This window comes from Glossina fuscipes, unplaced genomic scaffold (genome assembly GCF_014805625.2).
Source record: "Glossina fuscipes isolate IAEA_lab_2018 unplaced genomic scaffold, Yale_Gfus_2 147, whole genome shotgun sequence".
In the NCBI taxonomy this organism is placed as follows: Eukaryota; Metazoa; Arthropoda; class Insecta; order Diptera; family Glossinidae; genus Glossina; species Glossina fuscipes.
The window spans coordinates 3,682,261-3,703,065 of NW_023998490.1; the positions used below are offsets into that span (position 1 = coordinate 3,682,261).

At 33.8% G+C, this 20,805-nt stretch overlaps 1 protein-coding gene across 1 annotated transcript in view; it reads right to left on the reverse strand.

The window, feature by feature from the left end:
* The window catches only part of LOC119641158 (muscle M-line assembly protein unc-89), an 83,667-nt gene that overhangs the window by 61,205 nt on the left and 1,657 nt on the right, over nt 1–20,805 (reverse strand). The window contains exons 2-6 of the mRNA XM_038039670.1: nt 15,207–15,366; nt 6,014–6,305; nt 5,462–5,946; nt 5,294–5,385; nt 45–257 (exon numbers count right to left, since the gene is read on the reverse strand). Of these exons, the coding sequence (XP_037895598.1) occupies nt 45–257; nt 5,294–5,385; nt 5,462–5,946; nt 6,014–6,305; nt 15,207–15,366 (1,242 nt within the window). The remainder of the gene's footprint in view (nt 1–44; nt 258–5,293; nt 5,386–5,461; nt 5,947–6,013; nt 6,306–15,206; nt 15,367–20,805) is intronic.

Sequence of the window (20,805 nt, forward strand, 5' to 3'; positions counted from 1 at the left end):
AATATGATATATCTAAATAAAATTATCATTGTATTGTAACCTACTTTCCATGTTTACAAGGCAAGTTGATATACCGACAGCCCCATCATCATTGGTGACTACGCATTTCCATTCCCCTTCATCGCAAGAGGCTGAAGGTTTAACTTCTGCCATATATACGCCCAAGCCATCTTCAATCAATTTGTAACGCTCATCTATGTCAACGCGGCCATTCTTATTATACCAAACTACGTTCTTAGGCCAGGGGGGAACAACCACTAATAAAAGAAAAAAAGAGAAATAGTAATTTAGTGCCAAATACTACATTTTACATTCTTTTCTTCATTTACGTAATTTAACAATATGACATTCCGCTTGCAACACTCGGAATAGAAGTTCGCATAGGGTATGAAAATTCTAAATTGATTGACCTTTATCCCTTAGTTTGTTTGTCAAAACTGATAATGAATGTGACCTGCCTACAATAGGCATATCACCCCTTAATTTACAGACGTCTATTAATGTTCTAAATGGCAAACAACAAAAACGATCACGCGTACTAAAACCCCTACTTCTAAAGAACGTTCTAAACGTGCCTATTTAAGGACGGCGCAGTTTTTGCTAATTCGCATAAGCATTCGCTTGTGAGCCACCGGTGGTACACGCCGTCCTTAACGTGTTAAATATTGCATGTCATTTATCTCAATCTAAAGATTTCAAACACAACATACTAACTATTATTAGCTGTTTTAAAAATTTACATTTTAAATAAATATATGTAAATATGTTTTATTTTCTTACATATTTTACAATATATAAATATAAAAAAATCACATATATATTGTTGCGGAAATCCCAAATCCAGCTCATTTCGGATAATTAATTTTTCCAGATAATAAATTGCCTAGCAAGGGAAAAACCAAATGCACCTTCGCGGCGTGTCATGCAGGTGCCGGCCGATGAAAAAGGTTAGCGAAAAAGCAGACAGGGAAAAACCTAGTGCACATTCGCGAAAACGATTACCGGAAGTCGATTACCGGAAAACCAGGTTAACGGACTAAAAACTAAGCCATGAACATGCTTGTAAAAATGTATGTAAATAGACTATTTGCGAAACGCAGAATGAGTTGGACAAGAACATTTGAGTCGGAAATGCTGCCAAAATAAATTATGAATAAGGAATATAATTGTAAATAAAAGAATTGTGAAGTGTGTTTCCCTTGAAAACAAGTGATACAGATTGTATGTTAGAAAAGGGAAATATCTTAACAATATTTAGAAAACAATATACATATATTTCCACAATATGAACGGCATTAATAGGAGAAAGAGCGGACAGTACAAGAATACACTATGTGTTTGAAGCGCTTTACCAACAAGGATGACGGCGACCAGCACCTGCGACAAAATCACCTCGTAAGTTATCTATGTAACTTGAGAGTCACGAGAGTTTCTTGTGAGACACTACAAAAGACGACATGGCGATAGTAAGAAAGAGAGTAAAGAATTGGAGGCTTTTCGGGAAACAAGAGAACCGTAAATGCCGTAAAATGGACGCCAATAGTCATTTCCTGACCCATGCATATACGTACGTAAAACCACATATATATATATATAATTGCAACCCAAGAGACCAATGAAGATTTTTATAACGTCTTTCCACCCCTCTCTCCAGGAACACCTCTTTCGAAATACCAGATTTGCCGTAGACAGAAATTGCTTGCCATCATAATAATCGGCAAAATCTGTCTGTTGTTGTAATTATTAACACTAAACGTACCGCGCGCGGTCAAATTACCGTTTTTAAACTTTCGTTTAAAATTTCTCGCATAAAACGTTATTGTATCATCATGTATTTTATTGACTTTTCCTAAAATATACATACAAACAATTTTTCAATATTTACAACTTTTTTTAATGTGTATTTTCCGAAAAAAAATTATACCATGTCTAGTCGACCGGGCGCGGTCATTTGACCGCTTGAAAAATTTATGTTATTTACGACTATATTCTTCGATAATCGCTTTCTTGAAATTGTTTTACGGGTCTACAATGTAATTGTAGACAATCTACAATCTAATCAATCTGTCCGACATTCGTGGAATATCAATTTATTAGACAAAACAAATAACATCGACAAGGATTGTTCGGAAGATGATCAAGAAGTTTACGATATTGATGATGGTACTGCAGAAAATTATTGTGACTTATTTGACAGTGATACGGACGAAGAGAAAAATTTGAATATACGAAGACGACAGGAAAGAAAAACATTTATAGTTAGTTCCGAAAGTACAAATGAGGAAGAAATTGAAAATGCTGTAGACGGAACTGTTTGGAAAAAAATAAAAGAAGGGTCTAACAGTGGAAGAACATCGATTTATTTCAAGGAAATATCAGGACCGACAGGATACGTTAAACGAAATATTGTGAAGGGCAGAGCATTTTCAGCATTTTCTTTGATTATTGATCATAAAATGATTGAACATGTAAGAGAATATACGGAATCAGAGGCTTTTCGAGTGTTGAAAACGAAATGGAATTTATCTATTGCAAAATTATATGCATTTATTGGACTTCTATATGCACGCGGCGCATATGAGGCTTAAAACATTAATTTATCATATTTATGGAACACGAAATGGGGTCCGTCGTTTTTTCTCGACAACTATGAGTCGAAATGACTTCGCAGAAATCATGAGATTTATTCGATTTGACAATAAAAATCAACGAAGTCAAAGCTTACAAAACGATAAGTTCGCATTGATTTCTCAAGTTTGGTATAACTTTATCGAAAACAGCCAAAACTGTTATAAACCAGGAGCATATCTTACTATAGATGAACAATTGTTTCCTACAAAAGCACGTTGTAGATTTACTCAATATATGCCCAACAAACCGGACAAATTTGATATAAAATTGTGGTTAGCTTCCGATGTAGCAAGTAAGTATATAGTAAACGGCTTTCCTTATTTGGGAAAAGATGAAGGGAGAGAATCATCAATCCCAGTTGGAGAGTTTGTAACTCTGAAATTGACAGAAGCATATACTGGTCATGGGAGAAATCTAACAATTGACAATATTTTTACAAGCGCATCATTAGCGAGTAAACTTCTAGCAAAAAGAACTACTGTTTATGGAACTATCCGGAGAAATAAAAGAGAGCTACCAAAATTAGCGAGACAGACAAAGGATAGTATGACACGCTTCTCAACAATATTATACAAATCGAAAGACTTTATTCTTACAATTTATAAAGCTAAACCAAATAAAAAAGTATTGATACTTAGTTCAATGCATTCATCCGTTGAAATTGAAAAAAATGACACCCGTACACCAGAGACAATTAGAGTTTATAATAGTACAAAATTCGGTGTAGATGTAACCGACCAATTGGCCAGAAAATATAGTGTAACATCTAAATCTCAAAGATGGCCTTTACAGGTCTTTTTCAATATTTTAGATTTAGCCGGGATAAACTCTTGGATTTTATATAAAGAAACGACGGGTGAGGATATATCGAGGCAAGAGTTTTTGTTTCAGTTGGCAGAAGAACTTGGGACCGAATATCAGAAAGAAAAAGAAATAAGCCAAGAATGCTCATCAAAAACAATAATAAACACAAACACTGTTTCTTCTGAACGGAGATCTTGTCAGATAAGATATTGTAAAGTCAACAAAACAAACAAAATTTGTATAAAATGTAAAAAATACGTATGTGGAAAATGTGCAACACAAAATGCTGTAATTTGTAAAAAATGTGATGAAAATGCATAAAAGTAAATAAAACATACAACATCGAAAAGCGGGAAACGAATTTTTAATGTAGCATCAGAAAAATATTTTGTTTACTATCTACTTTAAATATGTTTTTTTGACGCGGTCATTTGACCGCTCACGGTAGAAATAGGTATACATGGAATGTCGGTAGCTTTAGTGTTAAACGCTATTTAATGCCAGCAAATGATTTTTTTCTGTACGCTTTAAATATTTTTTGATTAATTGGTGATGTGCTTTTGAAATTGAATGCGATATTATCAATGAAATCTAAAACCATAAAATTTTGCTATTGGGGAACAACTACAGATTTGCCAACAAATTCGCTCCCAGCGCTGTAAAACTTTAAAAGGTATTAGAGATAGAGATGTGAGATAGAGATAGACACAAACTAACCACGAATACTACCACGCCTACGTTTAAAAAAATATTTGTAAATATTTTGGAGTCTTTGCTCGTTGGCTCTAGTACGAATAAAACTATTCTTAATGGTTCTCGATTTTATTGTAATTGTTATATACGATGCAAATTTGCGTACCGTATTTTTCGAACTACAAAACGCACCGGACGATAACACGCACTTCAAATTTATAAATTAATTTTTAGAAAAATATATTTTGATGTTATTTTCGGAACAAAATTTTTAGTTATTGTTAACATAATACGTACTAGCAATATTTAGTTCATTTTCCCTCTTGCACTATCACTCGTCTTGTAGATGTCACCGTTCGTATTACTTTCTTCTAAGCTATTGGTGTCGGACCTCACAAAACCCAAATTTAGAGACAATTTATTGAAAAACTATTTCAGTGTTACCTACGAACCATAGTACGCATTCAATATTTGAGTCCATTCTTCTATATAAAGAGGTGCGTCTTTTAGCCCAAAAATACGGTAACTGTTACATTACTACCACCGAAGGTTGAAGGTATAGTGATATTGTTGAAATATTTGCAATACCCAGCAGGAAGCTTTAGGTATTCTGTAAAGCATAATATATCCTTAATCAATACCAAAATCCGCATCAATTTAAACATGTCCGTCTGCTCAGATACGGTAAACGTTGTTCTCCTCCTCGTAAAAATTAAGATATCGGCTTTAAATCTGGCAAACACACTGAATATTCTTGCAAACAGGTTGGTGCTGCAATCAGCTAGATCGATCAAAAAACATCCGTGCAATAGAACTGAATGTGAATGCGTGTGTGCGTTTGGGTGATTCTGTACCAAGGATAAAACTACCATTGCTCTCACTTTATTTTATTTGCTCTTTGAAAAATTCGGATAAATATAATTGCTTGTTCATAATGATACTAATTTTGATGTAAGCAGTCTAACGTTGCTATTGACCTGCCCCACAGTTTCGAGTGTTCCAAAAATTCGAATAAGTTCAAGTTTGTTTACAAAAGAAATGCCATTAACAACAAACGGCTTTTTAAGAGATACAGTGGATCTTACCATCGGTATATATTTTGAATTTGTTTACTCTTTTTTGGCCTATTGCCAATTTGCGCAAAGCAATCAAAGAGTCTACTCACCTTGGCATCCCAAAATGAGAGTGTCGCCTATTTTAACGCTGGTATCTCGCAATTCGCTTGTAAATATCGGGGGCGGACCCGCGGAAGGTAAGCTAAACAACAAAGAGACAGAGAGCCGAACGAGTAAATAATTTTAAAAAGAATAAAATGCATTTTTATTTACAATACCTATCAGCCGATTTCAAGGAATCCTCTCGACTACCGCGTCCAACTACATGAACTTTGGAACTAGAATATGTTTTGCCCATGCAGTTGACGGCCTCGCATGTGTATGTACCCAAAGAGGTAGGATCATCCGCGTTGGCTGTCAAAGCAAATATATCACCAGCCTTAATCTCTTTCGAGTCCTTAAACCATCTCAGCTGAGGTGTAGGTACACCTACCACTTTGCATTCTAATGCCACCGTACCCTGTTGTGTTAAAACAGCTTTCAACTCCTCTATAAATTCGGGAACTTTATAAGCCTTCGGTACGAGAATATTTAAATGGCATATGCAAGAATTACGACCATTTAAATTCTCAGCATGAACCATCCATTGACCACCATCTTCAAGAATAACCGGACTTATTTCCAAATAATGAAAGCTTCCCTCGTTGATTTCTTTAACACGATCGTTTTCACATATACGACGATATTTACGATACCAAGTTAGCTACGAAAAAAAGAGGGGAAAATAATTCGAATTTTTATTTTTCAATCATTTTCAGCGACTCCTTTACCTTTACGTCTGTCGAACTACGTATCTCAACTAATAGTCTGGTACGCGTTCCAACTTTAACCGACAAATCCACCAAACGTCTTAAAAATATTGGCGGGTCATCACCTGTCGATTTGTCCTCAATAACTAGCTCTACATCCTTACGTATGACATCGTTACCTTTCGTACGAGCACAAAGCGTGTAATGGCCGGCATCTTCAGTTGTTACATGCTCAATGGCCAACTGTACAGCATTGCTCGTCTGCGTTATACGAAAACGATCGGAATTTTTAATAGGAACATCGCCACGACTCCTGCAAAACAAACACTCTGCTTGTAAAAAATGACTGTCTTGAAAAATTACCTCCGAAATTTAAGGTATTATGTAGCATGAAAATCTAACTGTATTCAGCGCAACAATTTCTTATATAAAAATTTTCCTCCAATCCTTAACCCGTATCTTATGGTTTCAAACCTTGTGGACAGTTTAAATGTAAAACATGAAGGAGGAGATTAACTTCTTATAGACGAAGACTATTTTATTTTTTATAGCATTAAACTCCATTAGAAACTGCGCAATTAACTTTTTACTTTCTCTTTTTTAACTCCTAATTCTTTACGGTTTGCAAGTGCAGACTTGTTAGTAGCCGTCGTTTGGTCTCTTCTATTATATAAAAACTATATAACATACGCTGTTGTCACATTGTCTTTTTTGTTTCTACAAAATTTCGGGTGCATGAATTATTTCATTTCTATAAAGTTTTTTGTATCTACAGTCCATCGTCTACAAATAACGTTATATTTGTGGTTACAATGTACGCGCATACATTACTTTTATGTCTCATTATAACCTACATAACTTGTGGTAAAAGCGTATATTGAGTATGCTGCTGTATGTAACATTTAGAAATACTTAAGATAGATCCTTTTGCAATTACATCGAGTCAGAACCATTTTCTGCTGCTGATTTAAGCTTATCTGTCTCTCTGTTTGTCTATCTATCTGTTTGCCTGATAGCGGCCCAAATTTCAATTAGGGAATGCCTTGGTCCAATTTACACTTCACTTCGGCGGTCAAGCTATTTTAAAGGCTCTGAAAAGGCAACCAATAGCTTCTAAGCATGTCGTCCTTCCAAACTTGAATGAGCTAGAAAATTACAATGATATGGGCGCCCGGATATTCAGACATCGAATAGCTGACTGTTTATTCAACACTGGAGCCTGCACATCTATAATAAGTTCGCAGCTATAGGCGTATCAAGTGAGCAAAGCAGCAGATGTTGCTGTTGCATGCTGTGATCAGAAGTCAGCCGATTTATGCCGACACTCGTGTCAGTGACTTGCTCCACTGCTACTTGATCGTTAATAACGAACGAAATTGTTAATTTGAATCAAACCCGACAGTCATGCTACACATATTTGACGTATCTACGGATGGTAGCATTTTTCATCCAGTTCGTTACAAACGTGTGCGCTGCTTGTCGTATAGCGATGAATGGTTGGCGAATTAACATTTATTCCCAATTTCATTCAATTTCATTGTATGTATTGCATGTACTTATGGCTGAATTTTCACATTACACTAATTTCAATTTACATTTTGCAATAACAATGAATGACCTTTGTTCTATAAATACGTAATATAGAGTCCAATATTGCTTGTTTTTCACAGTTTTTTGAGAAAATATTTGCAGCAAAATATTTTCCATCTTACACGATTTTTTAAAGTTGTGGAGCATCTCCGCAAATTTACCATATGTCGCATTTATTTTTTACATGATTTTTTTGTTGAACGGATTTCTAAGGAAGGCGCCGTTTTTTGGACCCTGTATAAAACTTCGTACCAAAATTAAAAGTTTGTAGCACAACAAAGCTTAAATATTAATACTTAAAACGAAAATAAAGCAAAATAATGAAGTTTTGAACAGAAAAATTAATTCTAGTAAAGTTAAATTATGTTTTTTCCTTTATTAGCGCTGCTATGACAAGACTACCGTTCGTTTATTCATATTATATTTGTTTTCTATATTTAATTAAAAATGACTCCTGCGACGCTCTACATAAAATAAGAAAAGAAGCAAAAAAAAAAATTGGAAAAATTTTAATACTAGACGTACAAACCGAAATCAGTTGCTTTATGAAACGTACAAGATGCGTTCAGTTTTTCCCAAAATTTTGGGAAAAAAGTTTTCTACAAACTGTCGCTCAGTGTATGTGTAAAGACGGATGCCTACCGACGGAGCAAAACCGATCCAGAAAATGATCTTCAACGGTCACAACGCCCTTCGCAAACTACCCGCTAACAAGCAAAAAATAATAGATAATACATATTACAATTATACGACTTTTTAACAAGTATTTATTAAATGTATTTGAATTTTACTAGAAAATTTAAAGAATTTAATCTAAAAAATATTGAACTTTTCAGAAACGCGTACTCGTATGCATTCCTATATCCAATTTGATATTCATATAAGTGAAGGCTTGTGAATAAGTGGCGCTATATTAATTTTTTTCCTTTTTAAATTATTTAGTACTTTCACTTTAATATTTGCTAATTTATGTAAAAGCAATGAATTGTTTTTTCTTCCCGAGCGCAAAGATTCACGGCATAAGGCGTTTTTTAAGAAATTCTTGCGAAAATTAATCACTCATACGCAACGCTGACCGCACATTAATCGCATGTGTTAAGCGCAAATAAACAAATACTTTTTTTCTCTTCCATACTCTCGCTTTTTTTTTTTGTCTTCTTCTATAACATTCATGCATACTTTTGAAAATCACATGCAAACATCTGTTCATAAGAAACGCGACAATGAAAAGAAAAACTGCTTTGACAAATATTTAGGAATCATAAATAAGAAACATTTCAAATAATAAAATTCACATAAATTTATATTCATATGTTTATGCCACAAGAGAAAAATTAATGTGAAATCATTACCAAGTAATATTTGATGTGAATATATTATTAATTATATTTACCTTTTATGATATACTGATGATGTTGATGATAGAGTGCCATTATAATTTTTATAATCGTTACATTTGCAACACTTTGAACAACCGTTACCCATTGTTTTTTAACAAAAATAAAAAAAAAAGCATAAAATATTGTCTTTAAAAAAAATATTTGCATATGACGTACTCGTGCGGCATTTAATCGTATCTTTTTTTATTTTTCTTGATCTTATTCTTTTAATATGATAAATATAAAAACATAAATAAAATTTTGTAGAAATAAACAGACGCTACACAGCAACTAAAAAAAAAATAAATAAAAAAGAAATTATATACGGTACGGATCGAATCTGAGGAAGTCGTCATTTACAAGGCCTTGCAAATATAGCATATGCACATTTATTGTTTACGTCCTGATATATTTATAAATTTTTCTTGTACATTATTAGATATAAGCGCAAGAAGAAGAAAATGGCTGTTTCAAAAACTTTGCGGTAAGAGCTGGATTTCTAAACATTAACTGATCGCAAAGATTAATAAAAAACCTTAAAAATAAGGTTTCATATTAAGTTCTGCGCTTAATCAACTCTGCCTTCCAAAATGATCAAAAATATTTACAACTCGCTGAGTATGCGATGGATAATTTTACTGCCGCACAATATTTTCAAACAAAAATATAAAAATATCAGGGCAAATACTATAAAAATAAGATGACAGCAAACGATGGCGAAATACTACGTAACTAGAATTTTTATAAAGATGACAATCAAAAGTATTATAACAATAATGCAAGCTTTCAGTATGAAAATAACAAGAAAAGATTGCGAGCTCTGTTCTTTCCCCCTTGTGTTAGGTTTCTATAAACTATTTATTACTTGTCCAAACGGTACTTCCGTTCTTATGACGAAGTCCGAATATGGATTATATTGTGAATAGGCTGAAAAGGCCGGTTGTTCTCTATGCATGCAATTCATATAATTTTTAAGAGAGAGTAAAGCACTGCCTAGCGATAGAGAATATTTTGAATAGCAAATGTATAACCAGTTTTTATCGTACACCATTTGTCATCCAGAAAGATTTGCCCAAAACTCAGCTTTTGATCTACCGATCTAAGCTGATCTGCCCGCCAGTCCGTCTCGTTTTCTTGTGTTCAACCTGTAGCCAGCAATTTTTGAGATATTTTGATGAAATTTAGTGGGCTGACATAGTTTGTCTTAAGGACGAAAGCTATTGAAAACAGCTTCTGCCGGACCACTTTTCGACCATATAAGGCCTTTGTCTGAAAAATCGCTTTTAGCGTATGTAATGATGGGTCGAGTCCCGCTATAATGCTTTCACTTGTTTGTAATAAAGTTCTGAATGTCGAACGAAAAGTCCAACTTTTGAAATTAAAGACTCTTTGAATCTGGCTAACCACTTTGAAACTTTTTGTTAAATATTTGCGTTAATAGATAAACGTTTCTATTATCATTCCGTTCATTTACAAAACCAAAAAAATGGAATTGTTCCTAATTTTTATAACCTTAAAAATTCCCGCAAGAAAAGCGTTAAGTCAACAAACTGTCTCTATCATTCGAGAATTATCAGTCTCTGTAAAGAAATTCAGACCGTTTTTTCGTCTACGCACTTTATCAGATATTTTTATCTCACATTTACACGTCTATCATTGTGACGTACATTGAATGTTAGCTAACTTCAATCTAACGAATCACATGTGCGTGAGTGTAAGCAAACGAAACGTTTTGCTATTTCATGTTTTATTTGTCTAGAGTAACGGTGACTAATTAAATGAAAGGCGCCAAGTGCTTTACAAGTCAATCTAGTTCAATCTGATTGATGTTAGCTAATCAAAATTTCCATAAATTAAATGAATTTTCTAAAGTAAATACTAAATTAGGAATGTAATCATTGCCTATAGAAGAAAACAGGCATTAGTTGATGGTCTATGAAGTATTGTGTAGCTGGATAATGAATGGAAAGAGGCACAGGGGATATCATTTTCATATTCGTATCCTTTTTTCACAGCTGGAACATTGCCTCTAGGCTTCTGTCGAAATCACGTACACAAGCCCTTCTAAATCCGTTAATGTAACGTTTGCACTAACGAAAGAAACGGGTTTTAGTTTATACTTTTATGACAGACTAGTTTCTCAAATAGACAAATTCAAATATATGTATATGTGGGTAAGAGACTCCGAATCTTGCCACATTACCGCATAGACCACACGCAGTGAGAGATTCAAATGCTCACGAGCGATGAAAGCGTAATGTGAGCTATGCTTATCCCCACGTACATGCAGGCGAGATGTTCTGCAGAAATAAAAGGCATATGTCTAGCAACTATGTCTTTTAACTAAATGGCTTTCTCAGCACTCTCGCCCACTTATTCTGGAATTGCATGCATAATGCATTTTAAGTACACTACTCGCTTTAAACTACCAGCAGTAATCTTTTCCACCGCGCCTGCTGTTTCCGCTTTTAAGTCGAACTTTCACAGATACTATTCCATTCCTCCACGTGTTCCTGCTCATAATAAATTCTTAACTTACATTAAACTCTGAATCGATTTGAACATGTGCGTGTGTCTGTCAGAAACATTGAAAGTTCTCGCATACAGGTTGGTATTGAAAATGAGGCATGTCGGCTAAAAGACACCACCACAGTGCAAAATAATCTGAGACCACCTTTGTCTTTTAAAATAAGAAGAACTTCGCTTCTTTTTTTTGAGTGTATACTATCTATCTGAAAATGTATTAATTCTAAAATAAGTACGTGGCGTCCACAACATGAAGGATCTTACTTTAGCAATCTGTGGTATGAACAGAAAGTTAGAAGGTGTTTAATTGATATTGGATGATGCTGACCGTCCACAAAGCTTGTGTGTACATGACCATAAGCCGACTTGCTGATCAGTTGCTATCCGATCGAAATTTAACTTAATTCACTTCTTCTGCACATCAATATTGAAAAGCTGTTACCCTAAATTTTATATAAAAGAACTTGGGGGAATGAAACCTTGCAGAGCATAAGCAATTGTCATTCAATTTGTGCGAGCATTTAACAGGTACTTGGAGGTGTTTTGATCAGCGACATCTATTGGCTGCAAAGATAAAGTAAAGCAAAGTTACAATGTACACAAAAGCTAAATTCGATAAAGCTGACTTTTCCCTACACAACATACCATTCCCATTTGTGTTACTGAGTTACTTCGTGTATACAGACGCAAACCATGGAAAGCTCAAAATTGCAACTTCGACATAAATTACTTTTGTAAATTGATTTAAACAAATCTGCTGCCGAACACCATCAAACACTTTTAGTAGCTTATGCTGATGCTCATTCCTCAGATTCCGATTGTCGGTCTTGGTTTCAATGGCTTAAAAGTTATGATTTTGATTTGAATGACCACAAAAGATCGAAGACAAAGAATAGCAAGACTTCTTGGATGAAAACGCAACTCAAACTCTTAAAGAATTTTTGAACAGCTTAGTAGTTGATGAATCAACTTTTTCTAGATTTTTACATCGAAAAGATTCAAAAGGATGGAAAATGACTACCACGCGAATTGACTTAAAATGCCATTTGGAGTTATCTGTGGCGTGGTATTGCGACAGGCAGTGGAAAGTGGATCTACTACAACAATCCCAAGCGTAAAAAGTCATGGATTAGTCCAGAAGAGACATCCATATCGACACCGAAGCGAAATATTCATGGGCCTAAACTTGTGCCTTGTATATGTTGGGTTCAGCATGGTATAGTATATTACGAGCTGCTAAAATCAAATGAAGCAGATGTCTATCGACGTCAATCGATCAAGTGGACGAATGGGAAGTTCTGCCGCGCTTAACGTAATCAGCAGACATAGCGGCTTCTGATTACCACTTGTTCAAACCAATACAGGATGGCATGGCTACACGCGGTTTCGCAACAATGAAGACGTGCGAAAATGAGCTGATGAGTCGATCATTGCCAAACCAATATCGTTCTTTCGGCATGATACCGCCATGTTGCAAGAAAAATGGGAAAAAGTTGTAGAGAATGATGAAAAACACAATTGATGATGAATAATGAAAATACCATTCTACGAATTTGTCTCACTAGATGCCTTTTTCAAGCGAAAAAATGATCAAAATACGTACAAGCGTCTAACAGCTGTATTCTGGCGTTTTGACCGATTACAAGTCATAAGAGAAAGTAACGTGTTTTGTCGTCGTAGATTCTATAGCTTCGATCAAATTTTTCGGCTGCTATTATTCTCAAAATGTACTCCTTCGGATTACGGTTATTTTATCACTTATTCATTCTACAAGTTATTTCAATTTCATAGTGAACGTACATTATTCTGTAAAAAGAGTCTGGAATTGTTGAAGAAGAATTGGAAATTAGCCTACGTTGCTTGATATACCAGTGCGCTCAATGCTGTCTATAAATTTTGCGCACAGATTGAAGATTGGCTGGTTTGTGGAAAACATAGAATTATATGTGATCAGCTCGCAAGCAACGAGTTTTAAATTTATTTGCATAGATCTTTAGACTAATGAATGCCGCAATTTTTGCTGACGAAATCAATGAGAGCAAAGTGGTTGCCTGTAACGCCGGAAATAATTTTGCAAAGCAATAAAATTAAATTTTGATCATTGTTCGCGAATTCAAATCTCAAATGCGATAGAGTTTATTTCTATTGTGTACTGGATGCGCAGTTGGCGAAGGCATAATATATAACATTATCGATATGGCATTTGCCCACTAGATCGCGAGCACTACCTTCCTAAATTTTCCTCTTTCCTCGCGTTTCGGTGTTACGCGAATAAAACACATCTCCTGAGTTAGAAAAAGCTGGGTTTAATAATCGCTCCGCGCCTCTAATACATTACTTTTCGTGACCATGTGTACATGTACATGTATGTAATAATTATTAAAATAAAAATGCTAAAAGAATAATCGCACATAGATGTTTTCTTTTCACACTATCTCGCTTTCTTTCACTTTTCTTCTCACTCTTTCTCTTCTTAGTTGCTTCGAAAAGATCGCTAAGTTATAACGGCTTATAAAAATTTTTGGTAAAGAATTTATTTATTTAAACAAAAAAAAAAACTATATAATTTATATCACACACACTTTTGTATGTTCGTAGATCTTCTTAATATTTTTTTGTTCTTTATTGTCGTCTTTTCTTATAAATGACCAAAAACTTTATTTCTTTTTGACTTTTTGATTAAGAGCAACGTGTCACTCGTTAAGTTTTTTTTTATTTTTTTATTTTTTTTTTTTTGGGAATACAAGTAAACCAAAAATGCATTTTATTTTCTCGTTTAAAAAGTGCAAAACTAATTTAATTATTTTTTCACTATCCGGACCCATTTAGGTTTCCTTCACACTAAAGAAAGTGTATCTTATGTAACACGGATTTTGAAATTTGTTATGAAAAATAAATATCTACAAGTAAACCAACTTTTGCATGCAAAATTGGAGCACGTATTATTTTGTTGTAAATTTCTTTTGTTTTCTTTTTTCTTTGTAAACAATGCAAAAACCAAAACAAAACCACAACTATTTCTAAATAGTTAAGCGAACAAGTACATATGTTCGGCAATATATGGGTATAAAAACGTAAATTCACTTCCTTTTAGTAAGTAATCAAATTAAGAAGAAAAAAAGGACAATAAACTTTTCCCGAAAAACATTAAAAAATCTTTCATCTCAATATTTCTTTCCCTTGAGACACCGAATTCCCCAACAGGTAACGGTTTTAGTTCTTAGCAAGGCGGTCGTCAAAGTTGGACTGTTGTACTTTGATATTTCACCGTGACGGCGCTCATCTAAATTCTAATATCTAATAAATTGGTCTCTTTGCGCAATAAACTTACGAACAGTAAATTGCGCATAACTTTCCCACTCACATTCATTCAACATATGAGCGCAGACATCTCTTCCTCGATATGACAAGAAAAAAAAACAACAATATATGTATATATATATTTTTTTTTGAACAATATCTGCCAGCAACTTTTTTTCTTTTCCTTCCTCTCTAGCGATGATACTAGAAATTCTTAATTTCACATAGTTTGCATTTTTTTTTTAATTTCTTTTTCTTTTTCTTTTTTTTTGGCTTTTTTTCAAATCATATGAGTTTTCAAAATATTTATTAATTTTTCCTTCAATTTCAAGCGCTTTAAGTCTTCAATGTGTGTGTACATTTTATCGTCATCGTTATTATTACCATTATTATTAAAAAAATTTGTTTGTTTCACTTACCATTCAAATCTTAAAGGCGTTATATCGCTTTCATTCTCTTCGAAATCGATTTTAACAAAAAATGTCGCTCTATCGTTCGATATGCATTGTATTATTGAACTTGAGTTATCGCTAAAGGAGATTTTCGGAAATTTATGACCCTGTTGCTGTTGTGGATTATCTGCAAAAAAAGAAAAATGTATTTTTATAGCAAATCGTATCATACCGTACACGCACACACACATGATGAAGAAGAAGATTTAACACTGAATTAATTACTTATACTTATGCATTAATTAACCAACTATCTCACTACACACGTACATTAGGTGTATAAATGAGTTCGTTAAATGGAACATACATCGAGCTGACCTGGCAAAATAGAGAAAAAAATGTAGGATCTCAAGCTAAGCTTCCAGGTCAACGTATCATCTTTGATTTTTATGCTCGGTGCACGATATGTAAGACTTAAGTTGAAAAAATGGACTGCTCAAAGTTATAGAATGCTATTCGAAATCCGTGCTAAGGACTTAGTCGACGAAAATCTACGATAACGAAGAAAAAAGAACAAAAATAAGAGAAGTCAAGCAGTTGGTTGCGGCCAACCACCAACATTACTGATAACCTATGCTGGTAGAATGCTAAGAAACACATTAACACTACTGTTAAGTATGGCGATCCATAGCAATATACTGTAAATTCGGTGAAGGCAATGTTACACGTAGAGGCAGGGCCTGTTTGAGTAGCGATCTATTCGTAAGTACTCTTAAAACATATTTTAAAACAATCAGATCCTAAAGTTAGGCAATTCTGGGAAAAATTTAATTTGAAACAAACAAAGATGATAATAGCCGGCCTTGCAAGCAATGGCAATTACCTTACATCCCTTCGTCTAATACAATTCTTCATCTATCTTTGTTCTAAAATATTATAAAGTATACCTTACTGACAAACAAAGATTCACTTTTCGTTAAAACTCTTACATTTTGTCATAAACTATCTAAAATTGGAAATTTTCGCTATTTATGGCGTTAGTTTTTTGTAAGAATACCCTCAAAAAATGGGTCCGCACCATCTAGATTTTCTACATTCAGCCAATTCTATTTTCGCCACGAAATGTTAAAATTCAAAATTTTTTTCATACAATAATTTTTTAAAAATAGTCACGAATAGTCCGATTCAATCCATTTTCAATAATGTCCGTTCTTGGGCCGAAAAACGTCATCAATATCAGAATATATCGAAGTGATTATATGAACGAGCGGACGGACATGCCTAATTCAATTCAAAAAATGATTCATAATCGCTTAGTATAACAAAAGGTATGTCTATTTCAGGGTTTCTGGGTTTTGCTTACATCTGCACAAATTTGATACCCCTTCACCATAATATATATAAAATCGTAATATAAACAAGTAAGAAAACCATCTTCGGTCATGACCGAATCTTTCATACCCATTACCCTTATTCTGGAAAAGATAAAATAAGTAAAAAAATTACATTTTTATGTTCTATATGTAGAGCCACATAGGCATGTAGGCGTCTACTTGAAAATGTTTAAATTATTTTTAAAAAGTCAATAGCTTCATTTTTGCAGCCATGAGACAACAGAGAGGCAGACAGCGATTTAGAATTTGACGTAGATCAAGAATATGCATACCTCGTAAGTTCTCTGATGCTTCCTTCTGTGCTTTGCAAACGTTATGACAAAAATGACTTCCTGCTATTATGCTACCACAACGGAATAAAGTACTTATGCTTACGAAGCATAATCTATTTACAGCATTACGTTTCGAAAAAAACAGTAAAAGAGATTGTAAAGCGTGAAAAATATTGAGTCCACGCCTACTCCAATTTTTTAATCTCTTATTCTTAATAGTAGACCACTTTAGACAGCAATCATGAGCATATTTGTGTAGATTGATTTGATTGACTGATTTTTATAAAGATTTCTACAATTTTTAGATAGCCGCCTTATATATAAATATGAAAGCCGCCTTTCAAAAATCAGATAGATTAGATAGTCGCGCATAGTGAGGTGGAATAAAAAGTTCGCACAATTACCACATCGCTTTATACAATATTTTTTCAAGATTCATATGCAAAAGTGTGTTTGTTATTAACTTAATGAAGATGATAACATATCTGAATAATTTTGTGGAGGGTATATAAAACTAAATATTTAATGCAATGAGAAATGCAGATGAGTAAACATTTGACGGTAATGTTTTCGTCGACAGAAACATGATTGACACCAGCCTTTTATAAGAAATATATAAAGTCATGCTTAGTTCACTTTGATATTTGTAAAATTTACCTAGAATTATAAAAGTATACAATAAACAAATAAAATGATTCACTTTTTGAAGTTGACTTCAAGAAATTAGCTAGGATGACACATTTAAAGTATTGAGGGAGTAAGCTTCCGCAACAGCTTAAAAAAAGAATCTTTGACAATTGTTTTGAGATGGAAGAAAAAGTGGTACGGTAATAATATTCGAGGATGTTATAAAAGAAACTTAATTTTGAAAAATAGTAGAAAATGATAGTATATGCCGGAGTCAATCTCTTGAAGCATTTTTAAATTAAGGGCAAGCACTGTGACTGATTAAAATTTGATTTTAACACAAAAAAAAAAAAAAAAAAAATACATGTAATATTGATGCGTGTGGCAAGGAAAACATGTGAGATTTTTTAAAAATATTGTCTGATTAGCGAATGTTTGATTGAAAAGGGCAAACTTTCAGACAAATAATATGATTATTACTTTAGGAATAAAACAAGTAAAAATTATAATTAAAATCGTTAAATGCCCTCTAATGCAGTTATTTGCACATTGCCCGATCAGAAACCATTTTCAATACCCTCAATTTTTTGACCAAAATACGCGCAGCCTACTAAATTTCATTAAAACATCTCGGTAAAACATTTGCGGTCGAACACAAAGAGAACAAAACGGACTGACGGACGGACAAGTCGATATGAAAAAAAGTGGATCTATCTCAAATCGTTCTGGTTGCTTTGGGCACACATCTGGAAAACCTTAATGTACTGTTTATACCATACACCGCTTGTAGCACAGACTATATTTAGATTGTACGGACGAATATAACACCCAAAAGAGCCTTTTGTTATATCGATCGATTCAGACAATATCTCTAGACTTGTCGGTCCGCCTATACGTCTCTCCGTCTGATGTCTGTCCACGTATTTTTGTATTTAAACTGCAGACCGCAATTTTCGAAAAGTTTTGATGAAATATGGCACTCTTACGTGCTTTGACCCAAGGACGAACGTTACTAAAAATTGTTGGGATCCGTTCCCTTTCTTGATTACTCCACATATAGCGCCTGATTTTGAAAAGTCGCTATTGGAAAAAGATTTCAATTTTCAAAATATCATTTAGAAGCTTTGAAATGGTGTGAAAAATTTGGTTCGGCTGGGACAACTTTTTAAACCCGCTCCTATATAGCAGTTTCGAGGAGAATCGAATGGTGAAAATCGGCTCCCTATAGTTGATTGGCAAATAAATCAATCTTACCGAATTTGGACCACGGGGGTCTCTATCTTGCATACTACGGCATATAACCATCCGCTTACGTAAATGTAAACCCTTATATCCCAAAAAGCTCCGATTATCTTTATATTTCTTTATATATCTTTATATTTTATGATGACAATTTATTCACAATGGTAACTTGACATAAAAATGAAACAGACCAAGTATGGAGTTTAATTGTTGGACCCCACTCCGCATAAAATTTCACAAAAAAAATTTAATTTTTAATATTCTATGATGGAAACCAGTCCGGAACAGCCAAAAAATTAACGATAAAGAATTTGGGTTACATAGGTCTATTTTCACGACAGCAGCTTATACAGGGGTTATGACGAAAAGCAAGCCCTTTTATGTAAAGAAAGCCTAAGTTCCAGTTTTTTGTAACACAAACTGAAAAATAATAACATTTTTAAGAAGTAAATTAAGTTCGCTTAATTTGGATCACGTCATGTCATGTTTTGGGCGCCCTACAATATGCGGGCTTTCTTGAGCAGTTTGCCTTTGCATGAGATCAATGGCGTATTATTACCAATACGAGTGAATGACTGTACTACATGACGTGGTGTCGTTTATCGAATGATCGGCCTTTCTCGATTATGATGCTCTTCCTTGTCCTTTCGAATGTTAGGTTAACAATATTTGTCAAATAAAACGGAAATTGTTGGAGTTGTGCTACTTATCATTTTAAAAAGCCGTGTTTCGAGAAAAGCGCCTTTAAAATTTGGAAATATATTAAAGACAATTTTGTGATTACGATAAACTTTTTGTCATTTTTGTGCATAAAAATGCTCTTGGATGGCCAAATATTCTTTCTGATTTTCTTTCCCCCCCGATTTTTGGCTCGAAAAACCTGCCTCCAAAGATAGAATCGCAGGTAGTACAATTTATTTATTTATGCGAAATGACAGAAAAAAAGACAAAAAGGAATATAATTCTACACCCGAAAACCAAGACATTTATCCCAAACTCGTAATTTCTCGGCAGAAGCGCTGACGGCTTTTGAAGATGCAAGTTAAAAACCAGCAGATAAGACATTACCTCACATAGTACGTTACATAGTAGCTTGAGAACAAGCATTCATTTAAAAAGCCTTTTCGATGCGCTTATGGAAAAGCTCGTGTTTGCAAGAAAAAAAACTTCTTTCTGATAATACATTTCTTTCACACCTTCTACAAGGTGTGAAGCATCTGTTAGGCTAATAAAAAAATTTTTTTCTGAAATATTTGCGTTGGCTTCTCCCAACTTAGTTAATTAAGATTTATTCGTCAACGAACATACGAACAGCTCCTCGCCCAGACAAACATAAGTTATAGTCTAACATTTATTAGGAATAGGTGCACGTTACAGAAAATGAGAATAAATGAGAATTACAACTAATATGGAGGTAGTATTCTTCTAATGCTCTTTTTACACGAATTGTTGCTTTAACACGATTTTCAATATTCTATGAATCTTTTTGTCGAATTTTTTTGTTGAATTTTTCTGAAATTTTTTTTTTTTTTTAATATTTCGATGAACTTTTTCATTCTCAATCCACACAAATATACATTGTAACTTCACGTTATAGTTTTCACATTTCAGTTCGATTATATGCGTGTATGAGTAGGATTACCGGATTTATGTATAGAGTAAAAATGTCATTTATTTTTTACCCGATTTAGTTTCGTTTTTCAAACTATCATCTAATTCTTATAATATATTAAGTGAAATAAAATGTGCAAGCGCGAAATAAATTCTTGAGTGAACTTTAAGCAGAATTTCTTACTATTGTTTATTGTACTTTCATTCGGTTTCTTAGGACTGGAAATAATCTACGATTTTCCAATGTAGCCTTTTTTTCACGAATTTTTTTGCACGAATTGTCTTAGAATTTATCTATCGTGTTAAAAGATGATTAAGCTTTTATGTTAATTGGCACGGATATGTCTGCTGATTGCTTTGAAGTTTCTTCTGCAATAACTTATTAGATTCTCCCAAATATTTATCGTAAGTTATTAGTAGTCTTTAAAACATTCTGGTGTCATCTCTATGCTCTTCATCATCCTTTTTTACCATTTGCTT